At 53.7% G+C, this 12,786-nt stretch overlaps 1 protein-coding gene across 1 annotated transcript in view; it reads left to right on the plus strand.

The window, feature by feature from the left end:
• The window catches only part of LOC144722059 (lipoxygenase homology domain-containing protein 1-like), a 97,118-nt gene extending 85,024 nt beyond the window's left edge, over window positions 1-12,094 (plus strand). Inside the window, exons 37-44 of the mRNA XM_078600150.1 lie at window positions 802-955; window positions 1,388-1,596; window positions 2,253-2,441; window positions 3,963-4,090; window positions 4,607-4,724; window positions 5,209-5,386; window positions 7,830-8,018; window positions 10,119-12,094. Of these exons, the coding sequence (XP_078456276.1) occupies window positions 802-955; window positions 1,388-1,596; window positions 2,253-2,441; window positions 3,963-4,090; window positions 4,607-4,724; window positions 5,209-5,386; window positions 7,830-8,018; window positions 10,119-10,276 (1,323 nt within the window). The 3' untranslated portion in view covers window positions 10,277-12,094. The remainder of the gene's footprint in view (window positions 1-801; window positions 956-1,387; window positions 1,597-2,252; window positions 2,442-3,962; window positions 4,091-4,606; window positions 4,725-5,208; window positions 5,387-7,829; window positions 8,019-10,118) is intronic.
• The last annotated feature ends 692 nt before the right edge of the window (window positions 12,095-12,786 follow it).

Here is a 12,786-nt window from a genome sequence, read left to right on the forward strand (position 1 = left end):
TCTCGCGAACAAGACTTACCCGACGAGACGGACTTTTGTAAAAAGAAAAAAAAAGGGCACGGCAAAGCAAATTTTACGAATTTTTCACAGCTCTTAATAAATGTATCGCCGAGAACGTGATTCCATTATCAAGCTGTTCTTGAGAGGTGGGGGGCGGGGGGCATGCGTGCCTTGGGATCATTGGTTGAGCCGTAGAATTAATAAACCGAGAAAAAAAACAGCTCAATCGGCAATTCTTGCGACTTGATACTTTTTTTTGTGGCAGTTGTTATTGACTTGCAACGTGGACGCGTGGCGCCATGGTCAGTGTGCCGTGCCCGCAGTCGGAGGGTCGCGATTTCACATCCCAAAATTAAACCGTAAACTAAACAATTTTTCCTTTTATTCTACCAGGTGAGGCCCACTGAGCTGCATAGCTCTTTTTTCAGAAGCGACTTGGCCACACCACGATGGCTCAACGGAGTGGCTTATCGTTGTGTCAAATTTATAGCAGCCAAATACTTTAAACGCACGTTGTTCCAAAATGTTGGGCTGTCATTTGTGGCCAGGTCGCTTCTGAAAAGAGCTATATAGCTCAGTGGGTCTTACCTGGTAAAATTAAACAAAAATCGTAGTTTTAATAGTTCCCGTTCGTGGTCGCCGTCCATCCCAGCGGCTGTTCCGGCTCACCCCCTCCACCCCCCCCGTCGTTCTGCTTCTGAGTTCACTGTGATGGGACTGGGAACATTTCAGGAACAAGCGGAGTGAGTGACCGTTATCGTTTCACCGTCGCTGGTGTTTCGCCGTTCCTCTCCCTCGCAGGGCTACGACGGTGAGAAGTCGAGCGTGGGGAGCTCGGTGCGGAGCCTGCGCGGTTCGGCCGGCGGCAGCCTGCGCGGCGCGGCCAACCAGACGGCCCAGTCTGCATCGAGCCGGCGCCGGAGCATCGTCGAGGATACGATATACGAGGGCCCAAGTGAGTCATGGACTCCTCGCGGGACTCTTCGCTGCGGCTTGCTGATGGCTCGTGGAGCGGTGGGGTTAGCTCACGCAAAACCCCGAAACGTAGCCCCGGCAGTCCACGGTGCCAAGTGGGTGTGTTGCCGATGCCACCCGCTAATCAGGGACCGATATCAACATCGTCATCGCCACCGGTGCTCCCACGGTCACCGCCACCTTTGGCCACACATTACCCGACCGGGAACGTGCATAGCACCGCGCACCTCCGATTAGCACGGTTGGCTGCGCGCGGTGTGCGAAAGAAGTTCGTCAACATGCGTGCGTACATAGCGATTGTTGCCCCTCCCGCCCCGGACCACGCTGGAAAATGAGACCTGTCCTGGCATCTTGCATTCTCACCCAGCTCGTCGACGTGAACTCACTAACGACGCCGCCTCCTCGCCCGCAGCGCTGCCGTACCACGTGGCGGTGACGACGGGCCGCGAGAAGGCTCAGGGCGCGCCGGGCCGCGCTTTCGTGGTGGTGTGGGGCCGCGCCGAGCGGCGCACTCCCCGCCTGTGGCTCGACAATGCCGACGGCCCCGTCGCCTTCTCCCCGGGCTCCACGCGCTCCTTCCGCCTCGAGTCCCTGGACGTGGGCGACGTCACCAGCGTGGAGGTGGGCGGGGCGGGGCGGGGCGGGGCGACCCCACCGGAAAGGCTCGTTGGCCATAGGGGCCCGGGTGCCTGGCCACAAGATGTTAACTACCTCGCCTGTTATACAGGAGGTCGTGGGTTCGATCCCGACCCTGACGCCTGCTGTATCTTTGCAGTTTGCGTCTTTCTCTCTCTCATCATCATGGTGGCTAGGAGATGTTAACGACCTCGCCTGGTATACAAGAGGTCGCGGGTTTGATCCCGACCCTGACACCTGCTGCTGTAGATTTCGAGTTTGCGTGTCTCCCTGTGGTCGCTCGGATTTTTCTCTGGGTCCTCTGGTTTTTTCCTCCACATTTAGAAACGTGCATTCAGAGTATTCGGCTGCTATAAGTTTCCACGTGGAAAGCCACTTCGTTGAGCTGCCATATGTGGCGAGGTCGTTTCTGAAAAAGAGCTACGTAGCTCAGTGGCCTTACTTGGTAAAGTAAAACATTGTTTCGTTATAATTGGACAGGGGTCCCCGTGGTGTTCCTCGCAAGCAGGGGGCGACCATTGGCCAACGCGACCCCTCTCCCTGTGGGTCCAGGCCTGGTTTCGGCACACTTGCCGGGCGGCGGTAGCGGCGGCGGAAACGCGGCGTCTCTTGTGTGTCTCGTCTCCCTCCGTTGCCGCCAGCTGGGCCACGACGGCACGTCGTCGTCCGAGTCGAGCTGGTTCGTCGACGAGTTCACGCTGTCCCTGCCGACGCGCGGGGTGGCCTTCCGCTTCCCGTGCCGCTGCTGGCTGTCGCGCACGCGGGCGGACGGGCAGACGGCGCGAGTGTTCAACGTGCGCGACGCCGAGCTCGCCAACTCCAAACCCAAGGTGCGCGCGCGCTCGCGCCGCGAATAAGTGACGCGCACGTCACGTTGATGATGAAGCGTCGGTCACTAATGACACTCGCGTAGTGTGGAAACGGCCGTTCCGTGTTAACCCTCTGCAACCCCAGGTCGGACGTCTGCTGCGGAGATGGAGCAATGAAACCAGAATGTGTGCAGGTGCTGGATTGAGCGTTACATCGCCGCATGGTGGGAGTTGGTGCTGAACCGGTGGGAGAAATCCCACAATGCCACGGAGGAGCGTGGCGGTCTGACCATTGTTGATATCTCGCAAAGTGGAACCAGTTTTACGGACCTCAGAGGGATGATGGGCTCGGTGGAACCTCCGTGGGGGTGTGGGCAGGCATCGTTCTGGTCTTGTGTCAAGCACTCCGATCGCAGAAACTGACGCGGCACAATTTGTAACTCTGATCACATTGCAATAACGCCGCACTGTCAATGCGGACACATGGACGCCCGCGTAGAATGCAATCGGCGACAGTCAATGCGCGATCCACTGTGACCATTAGGCACCGGCAGCTCGCACAGCGCAAGCGAGGCCTCACAAACGACCTGGATCTTCTGCAGCGTCGCGGGCTTTGCGCGGTTTTAACCGGACATCACCGTGGCCTTAATTAAACCGTCTCACAGCAGGGTTCCTAATTAAATATTGAAATTTTTCCTTCTGCGGAGAGCGTATATTTTTTCATTGAGCACGACCACCGTTACAGACGAAACAGCGTATTATCACACCGGTCTCGTCCGTTGTTGCGCCGCCGCTCCCGGCTTCCAGCGCGTTTGACGAATGGCCGTGCGTCGCGGCAATAAATCTTGCTGAGGCCGGAGACTCTCTCAGTCTCTACTTCCAGCTCATCTGAGCTCTCCCAACACCCCCCACCCCACCCTCCCTCCCCCACCTTCTACGCGGTCATTGGCCCACACCTTCCCGTTGCCTGCTGAAGTGGCCTGATTGATTGTGGCAGGTTATCAGGCAGCCCGGCTGCAGGAACTCACAGATGCAAGGCAGGGAATTAAGCGGGGCTCAAGCACTGCACAGGCACGACTCTTCCTCGCCCCTTAATCAAACGACTGCCGCTCAAGAAGCGCAGTCCACGCCGAATGCTTGTCGCGCGAGTTCCACTCTGGCTCCGGGCCTTACAGCCGGCGGCTCCCGGGGTCGTGTTGGCGTGAAGAACAAGAGAGGTTGAGACGAGGTGGCCAGAGGCACGAGGTGTGTTGGCGACGGCTATGTTAGAGACACTGCCGGGGTTCGAATCTGGGGGGTTACGACCGCTTGCGATTCAATCGGCTTCTCAGGTGTGATGAGTCGATGGCCCCGTGGTTTCACTTTGTTGTTAAGGCCTCAGTTGCCTAGCTCAGATGGAATGGTGGGTTCGTTTGAGCGCCGGTCCACGTTGCGCCGGTCGCGATGAGGGTCGGCCACAACGGTCGGGGCGTGAGGGTTCGTCGGTCGGTTAGCGAGTCGCTCGAAGGGGTTGCGTGCCGTGCGCTCGCCGTTTGCCCGCAGGTGAGCTACGAGGTGACGGTGGTGACCGGGGACTCTCCAGGGGCCGGCACGGACACGGGGCTGCACGTCACGCTGTTCGGAGCCAACGGGGCGACGCCAGAGGTGACCCTCGCCAAGGGGGAGGACCGGTGAGTGACGGCGACGCGGCAACGGAGTTACATCGTCACCTGCGCTAGGCCTGAGCCGGAGTTCGACGTCTCGTGCACAACGAGGACATCTCTCTGTGCGATGTGCTGTATGTTGAACTTCTTTTTGCACCGTACGTAGCCGACCGTGATAATCGCCGCCACCATCGTCACCACCACCACCACCACCACCGTTGTCACCACCACCACAGCCACCGTCACCACCACCACCATCGTCACCACCACCACCACCATCGTCACCACCACCACCACTGCCACCATCGTCACCACCACCACTGCCACCGCCACCACCACCACCGTCGTCACCACAGCCAGTGTCACCATCACCACCGCCACCGCCACCACCACCACCACCGCCACCATCATCACCACCACCGCCACCGCCACCACCACCACCGCCACCGCCACCATCGTCACCACCACCACAGCCACCGCCACCATCGTCACCACCACCACCACCACCGCACATTGACGGCGTGGTGCGTAAACCCCACGCAGGTTCGAGAGGGGACACAAGGACGTGTTTGCGATGGAGATGGATGACGTGGGGCGGCTGGAGAAGATGCGTGTTCGCAGCGACGGGAAGGGCAGCCGCCCAGACTGGTTCCTGGAAAAGGTCATTATCAGCGTCAGCCATGAGCTATCCACTGCTGCATAGCTTTTCTGCGCATAGCTGCTTCTTTACCACTCGTGTGTACATATATATATTTTTGTTACGAAAATCATTGGGAACAGAATAATGGAATAATTATAGGCCAAACAGGCACATAAGTAAGCCGGGTTTAGGAAAGTTTTTATAACTATCGACGGCAAGGACACACACGGACAATCATATTCCACGTGTTCTTCCCGTGGTCGCGTGGATTTTTCTCTGGGTCCTTCGGTTTGTTCCCCCACATTTAGAATCAACTTCGGTTTCGTGTCTTTGGCTGCTATACCTTTTTACACGTTACGCCACAGAGGCATTTCAAAAGCTACCGGCTTTCCCAGCCAGTCACGTTTTATTTCGGCCGCTAATTGTTTTTACAGTCTGCGTTCACGTCGCCGGATTTGTGTTTATATATATATATATGCGTCGTCGCCATTGTTGTTATTTTCAGATTCTGCTGAGGAACGTGAAAACGTTCGAGGTGACGGCGTTCAAGCTGAGCGGTTGGATCTCAAAGTCTAAGGGGGACAAGAAGCTGGTGTGGGAGCTGCCAGCCGTGGCCGGGGCGGGCAACGACCCGCCGTCTAAGACCACGTACACCATCGCTGTGAAGACGAGCAAAGTCAGGGGTACGACAGAGCGGGACAATTAGTTGGGGGGGGGGGGGTGGGGGGCTCGACCTCAGCGATTCGGCCCCCCGCAAATAATGAGTGGGCTGCGACTTGTGATTCTCCCTCTCCCGCCCTGCTGTTATCTTGGGGGGATAGTTTTTGTATTGTTAATTCAGCCGTTGATGCTGCAATGGCTCCATAGCAACGGATGTAGGCCCCATCGGCTTGCATGCGAATTCCATGGAGGGGGTGACAGAAAAGTCTGGGGCCTGACACATGATTCGTGGTGCAATGTTCAGTTCGAAGGATATTAAGTTCAAGATGGCTTTTAAAATGTTTTAGGTTTACACGGACTGTAATTTTAGCAGTTGATTGAAATCATCTTCAAAAATTCATACAAATCAGGATAAAAAAAATTATAATCCAGAGGATAAATCCAGGCCCATAATTATCAGACCTGGCTCCCTGTGACAGAGATCACGATGCTGGGAAAGAACCTTTCCAGTGGCAATCAAATGAAATGCCACGATAAAATGTTTCTCCATGCGGGGATTGAAGCCTCGTGACCTTGATGATCCACACGTGTTGCACTTCGCGGACCGTGCAGAGAAGCAGTACGCACGTATTGCACGTTTAACTTCTTTCGTACTGTACGTAGCCAACCGTGCGAATCGGCGGTGCGTATTACCAAGGTCGCTCACTCATTGCTTCCTACGTCAGGCCACGGGGCTTTCCATCGCCTCCTTGTAGACTGCCGTCGTGCTATTTTTTTTTGCCAAACCTAGGCAATTCGTTGCCGAGTGAGCGTAACCCCTTAAGTGGCGGATTATATCAAAACCGCTACCATCCCCCCCAAACCCCACCTTGACAGAAGCCCACACCAACCGGCTTGCTGAAGTATGGTCACAAAGCCCCCCATGACCAATGATGGCATGGGGAGTCTTCATTCATTGGTGGGTTGAGAATGGTTGTAATTTGACAAAAAAGGAGACCCATTTAAGCCAGCTGGGGTGATGCCGCACGAGACCAGTGCGTGCGTGTGTATTGATTTGTACGAGTGACACGACCGGAGGATGCAACAACAACAACAATAATAGTAATGCCCTTTTGCCCGGACATAGATGTCGCCTTACGTCTGGGCAAAATGTTCATTTTTCAGGGGTCAATTGTGCAGGTGACCCTCTGCCGTGTGTTCCGTTTGTTACAAATTGCATTACCAGGTGCTGCCACCGAAGAGCGGGTTGACCTCTAGCTCACACGGAGCTCGCGTAGCGGTGAATAGCCCGACCGTGGCTTGGTGCTTGACTCGCTCGGGCCAAAATCGCGGGACGCATCTCACGTAAACAGTCGGGGGGGGGGGGGGGAGGTCAACAACGCGTGCACACACACGTTAAGATTGAATGACAAAAACGCACCGAGGGATTGTAGGGTTCGGTTGTTTGTTACAAAGCAGCGTGTTTATTGTTGGGGAAAAATCGGCTCGCTCGGCCCGGGGGCATCGTGGCTCGAAACGACGGATCGCGGTCGAGGCTAACGGCGGAGTGGCGGCCGAAAGAAGGGAACGCGTCTGAGAGCACGTCCCCACCGCGGAGATGGAGTGATTAAATCAACCCGTGCGCAGGCGTTAGGTGGATTGTTGCATTTCCAGACGGTGAGCGGTGGCGATGGTTCACGGACGACTTCATCCAGAAGTGGATAAATCGCGGCTAATCATAATTAAACGTACGAACTGATAACACATGATTACATTTTAGATTTCAGTCTAATAACATGAGCGGTGACGCAGTAGTTCATAACCCACTGTCCTGTGACCTGAGTTCGATTGCTGGCCACGGCTAACATCAGTGTCAAGTGGTATCTGAACCAGCCCTGGATGCCCCCCGTTTACCAACCCACGTTGGCTTTACGAGCGTCTCTACTTTGTGCCTTTCTTTCGACGAAATTTCTCTCCACCTCGAATCCAGCACGGAACATCTGAACCAGACTTCTCAGCGATATAAACACTGCTCGTCCTTTGAACAGTTTTTTCATTATTCGCAGCTTTCCCAGCAGCACGCCGCTGCTGCTGCCATTGCCGTGCTGCTGCCGTACGCACGTTGAACTTCTTTCGCACCGTACGTAGCCAACCGTGCTAATCGTGGGTGCGGGTGAAGGACATCAAACTAAACACAGGAATTAATTCTAAAGAAATGAGTTTTCAGTCTAGATTTTAAAAGTGCATAGCTCCCAGTGGCTTCCGAATATCGCAAGGAAGAGCGTTGGTTCCAGACGGCCGCGGAAGCCGCATCTGAAAGCGCCGCGCGACCACCGTCTTTGTCCGACGGACAGCCAAAAGCCGTCGCCGCCGCCGCCGTGAAGACGATGACAGGAGTTCCGCGCGACGGATTCACGCTCGTCGACGAGGTCAGCGACGCGGTCGCGGTTCGTATTTGTGACAAGCGCTTTGTGCGTCGCCGCACAGGCGCGGGCACGGACGCCAACGTGTTCGTGGCGCTGCACGGGGACGCGGGCGACTCGGGGCCCCTCGCCCTGAGCTCGTCGCTCAGCGGGGGGAACAAGTTCGAGAGCGGCCGCACGGACGAGTTCCGCTTCGCCGACCACAAGAGCCTCGGCCGCCTGTCCAGGTTGCGCGTGTGGCACGACAACAAGGGTGAGGCCTGGCGCGGCGCTGCTGCTGCCGTGTGTGTGTCTGTGTGTGTGTGTGTCTGTGTGTGGGGAGCGGTGGTGTAGCGGCTAGCGCGCTTGCGCTACGAACCTGGCGACCCGCGTTCGATTCCCGCTCACGGCCAACACCAGTGACGATTATCTGAACCGGTCCTGGGCTTCCCCTAGGTCGACTCGGCCTGAAATGAGTACCTGGTGCGGTGTGTAAACATCGCCACTGGGGAGACAAAGGCGGTCGGGCGTGGTGCTGGCCACCCACCCCCTCGTGTACCGTTCCGGCCTTCATAGGTGCTCGCTAACAGCACTTGCCCCTACAGTCTGTTAAGGCTATACGGGGGATCTTTGTTTTTTTTGTGTGTCTGTGTGTGTGTGCAGGAGCCGTAGCACAGTGGTTGGTGTTCTGCGATGCGAACCCAGCGGGTGACCCGAGTTTGATTCTCGCTCACGGCCAACACCAGTGACGATTACTTGAATCGGTCCTGAGCCTTCCCTAGGTCGACTCAGCCTCAAATGAGTACCTGGTGCGGTGTGTAAACATCAGCACTAGGCTTTATAGCCTTTACTATTTCTAACACCTGTTTTATTGCCATAAAGGTTAAAGCCTATTCTTCTTTTGTCATCATCTTGTTTTCTTGCTACTGTTTTTATTGTTTTTGTACTTTCCCCCCGATTTTCTTCCAGCTGTGCAACCTGCACCTCCCGATTAGCACGGTTGGCTACGTACGGTGCGAAAGAAGTTCAACAAACACACACATACACACGTCACCTCGCGACGACCAGGTCACGTGCCCTTTATGAATGCTGGAGAATGGTCCGCTGAATGGAGATATCACAGAACTACAGCTGAGATTCCTTCAAGTGACCTTTTTAAATCACACACTCGGGGACACACTTGCCACATGCCCTGCCGCAGACATATGCTTGGCAGTCAATCTGATAATTTTTTTCCCAAATGTTGAAACTTTGTCTAAAGAAAAAAACCACGCATTTAATACGATAGTTTGTGTGACAATCGACTCACTCCGCTTACAAACCCGCATTGATCGTGGGCGGCTGAAACCCGGAATTTAACCGAGGGTGTCAGCGGTTCCAGCGCAGTGTCGCCTACCCCTGAGTCTCCGCGGTGCTCGCTTTAATTGAAAGTAGCTCACGAAAGGTCTAGAGCGATGGCGAATCTAATTACCACCGGCAAAGCAGATCTGAATGTGGTAATTTCATTGAGGGTTTCTACGTAAAGTACCGCGAGTTGTAATCAGGTGGAAAGACGACGAGGGTAATGAGTTCCGCAGTCGAGCAGGTGAAGTGGTTCGTGCAGCGCCTCGGCAAGGGATCAAGTCGCTGTTCCAGTACTCATGGCTACTCGCTAAAGTACTTGCTCCCGTAGTCTAGAGGCTTACACGGGGTTTGTGTGTGAGTGTGTCTGTGTGTGTGTCTGCTACGAACCCGGCGACTAGCGTTCAATTCTCGCTCACGGCCAACACCAGTGACGATTACCTGAATCAGTCCCTGGGCCTCCCCTAGGTTGACTCAGCCTCAAATGAGTACTTGGTGCGGTGTGAAAACTTCGCCCACTGGGGAGACAAAGGCGGCCAAGTGCGACGTTGGTCACCCACCCCCTCGTGTGCCGTGCCGACCATCGTTCATAGGTGCTCACGTACAGCACTTGCCCCAAAAGTCTGTTAAGGCTATACGGGGGATCTTTCTCCTGAGTGTCCTAAGAGATGCAATCGCTGCGCCGCGATGCCATCAATCCAGCAATGTGGCATCTGAAGTCGGTCTGGGCTTCTGCCCACGTCAATCCAGCGTGGCACGGCAGGGCAGACATCGCGACTAAGCGAACAAACGCAGCCGCAGGAGGTTTTTTTGTTGTTGTTGTTCTTCACCTGCCACACCGCTCCCTCGCGTGCCGCCCCGGCGTCCATCGGGCGCTCGCCAACAGACAGCGCTCCACCCGGGGCAGCGTGCGTCTCTCGCCGCGCGTGTCCGGGCTCGCGTTTGGTGCGCGTCCGTCCGTCTGTCTGCCTGTGTTAATGAAACACCCCCATGCAGCGCCCATTCTCACAGTCGCGGCGCGTCTCGCCGACAGGCCTGGGCGCCGGCTGGCACCTGGCGGAGATCGAGGTGAGGGACGAGGTGGCCGGGCAGACGTTCGCCTTTCCCTGCAACCGCTGGCTGGCGGACGACGAGGACGATAAGAAGACCGAGCGGGAGCTGACGTGCGCCGGCTCGCACAGCCGCGCGTAGCCCACCCCCCCCCCCCCAACACGGCGAGACATCGCGCGCCTCCCTTCCTCTCTCTCTCGCTCTCTCCGCCGCACGCGCTCGTTCTCCCACTGAATTTCAACGAGGGCTAAATGTAAATTAAGAAAAGCGGGGGGTGCGAGGGGCTGCGGTGGAGGGTGCGGTGGAGGGTGTTGCGTGGCATATACGTTACGTGGGTGGAAACAACAACCCCCCCCCCCAAAAAAAACCCGACGGGAATTTGAGATGAGCGAAAGCAGCGGGCGCTCACTCCCCGGCGGCGCCCCCCCTCCCTCACCCCGCTCCCTGCCGTGGCCGCGGGATTTCGTGAAGGTCGCTGGTGAAGTCGCGACCGCCCCAGACGCGTTATTACTCCGGAGCTGCGTGCGGGGCGTGCCGCTCTGAGCGTAACTGCTTTTGCCCGGCTCACGATTTTTTTTTTGTCGCTCTCCGGACGCGGTCGCCCCTCGTGAGCGCTGCCCCGGGACTGCCGGCGTCGGGGATGTAGTTTGTAGTCGCCGCCGTAGACGAGCGGACGGGAACAGGTTGAAGCTATCAATCCGATCGATCAAGTGGATGGCATACCTTGTCAACCCCTTATCAGTGCCCTACCTTATTACAGACCAGTTCAGACCTTATTGGTCACCCCGTGCCTGTTATAAATCTCAACGTTCATCCTACAAAGTCCCATCACAAGGGAGAAACACAAACAAATATATCATTTTTTGCCTGTATTGATACGGCTGTACGCTGTATGGACCTAAACACTGTACAAGAATACAGGTAAACCGTATGGGTTGATAGGTATGGGACGGATTTCATTTTTGAAGTGGGTGAGAACCCTCTGAGACCAAATACCAAATGTTTAAAGGAAAATTTGGCATATACGTAGTAATACAAGAAAGCGAAATTGACACTGAAAAAACAAATATGGTGACAACAATCAAAATAAATCTATGCAAACGGAAATAAGCGAAAATATGAAAAAGAAAACAACGCTTTTAGTATTCGTGTGAGTAAATATTACCATGAAATGCAATGCCGACTGGACGACTCCAACATAAATACAACGTACAGGATAAAGGCGCAAGAGTTAAAGATCACCAAGATTTTTTTTTTTTTACAAATCACTAAAAATGGTGAAATTATACTGAACAATAATTCACCTGATGGCGTTGAGGCGTTTAGAATTGAATGCCTCCCGGACAGACGACCGTGAATGTCCGCTCGGCACTTTACTGGCAGCTTTCTGCGTGACCGTCAACTGTTCAGGAATTAACGGCCATAACCTGGCCAAGAACTGAAACTCAACAATTATCTCCGACTGCACAGATTCCATTTCAAACTGATGGATGTGTACGTTTTCCCTGTGGCTGCGTATCGGGGAGATATGTTCGTGGTAACGGGTGTGCGAAGAGTTCTAAGTGTGGAAGTTTTGATAAAATGTACTCTTTTTTCTACAGATTGTCGGTTCAAAGAGGCCAATTTTCCTGTACATTTGTGTGGAATGATTGAGCTATTTTGTTTAATGCAGGATCTCTTCTGTCAACACAGGATCATTATCAACCAAACTGTAACCATCATAATCAATATTTATTATTAATTATTTTAAAATACTGAATGTGCTCAGATTTTAATAAAAAATGGTTTAAGTTCTCTCAAGAAGGCTGTAGATGTTGTTACATTTTTTGTAAACATAAATTGATTGTGCTTGAATTCTGTTAACAGTGACTCCATTTTTAAATATCAATGAACATTGTTAACATTGTAAACAGCTTGTAAATTCCAAAAAAGGGAAATATATATACATCTTACATGGGAGTTTGCCTCTGTGTCATCTTTTGTTTAAAGCCACACACAGGAAGTCGGAACCACTTGCCAAACTGGAAGTGGCACATTGCATTGCATTCTGGGAGTTCCATTCACCCTCCCCAGCTCTGTCCAAAGCATCAGCACAGGTGGCTGTTGATGCTTGTGGATTAATCCTTGCCTAACTTTAAACATTTCGAATACCAAGTCCTTTGTGTAACAACAGCAATTTCTAAATGAAATTTCAATTTTGAAAATAAAAATGTACTGAACACAAGATGAAAAGTTTTGAGAAGTGTAAATTCACCAAATTATCAGTTTATCGATCATGATCAAATCATGAGGCCTTATCACTCTGCTCCTGGAGGAAGACCTTCCCGCAATCCGTCTCGCTGCTGTGCAGAGGCAGATATCTCGCTCCGTCTCCACATCGACCGTATTCCCAGGTGTGTTCCACATATTAGGCTTAATTTGAACGCCCGTATATATATATATATTTTAATCAAGGTGTTGTTGAAACTTCTACAAATAGAGCAAACACAATATGTAATATATGGAAACAACACCAGTCGGTAAGTAGAGTGTTACTGTGTGGGAAGTGAGTTGATTTGTGGTGTGAGACTTCATATTTATGAACTCGGGAGAGAAAAAAAGTGGCAACTGTTGTACAGTATTACGTGTCATCGTCGGTATTTTTGGCTGTG

The sequence above is a fragment of the Lampetra planeri genome, chromosome 13, assembly GCF_965212315.1.
Source record: "Lampetra planeri chromosome 13, kcLamPlan1.2.h2, whole genome shotgun sequence".
Taxonomy (NCBI): domain Eukaryota; kingdom Metazoa; phylum Chordata; class Hyperoartia; order Petromyzontiformes; family Petromyzontidae; genus Lampetra; species Lampetra planeri.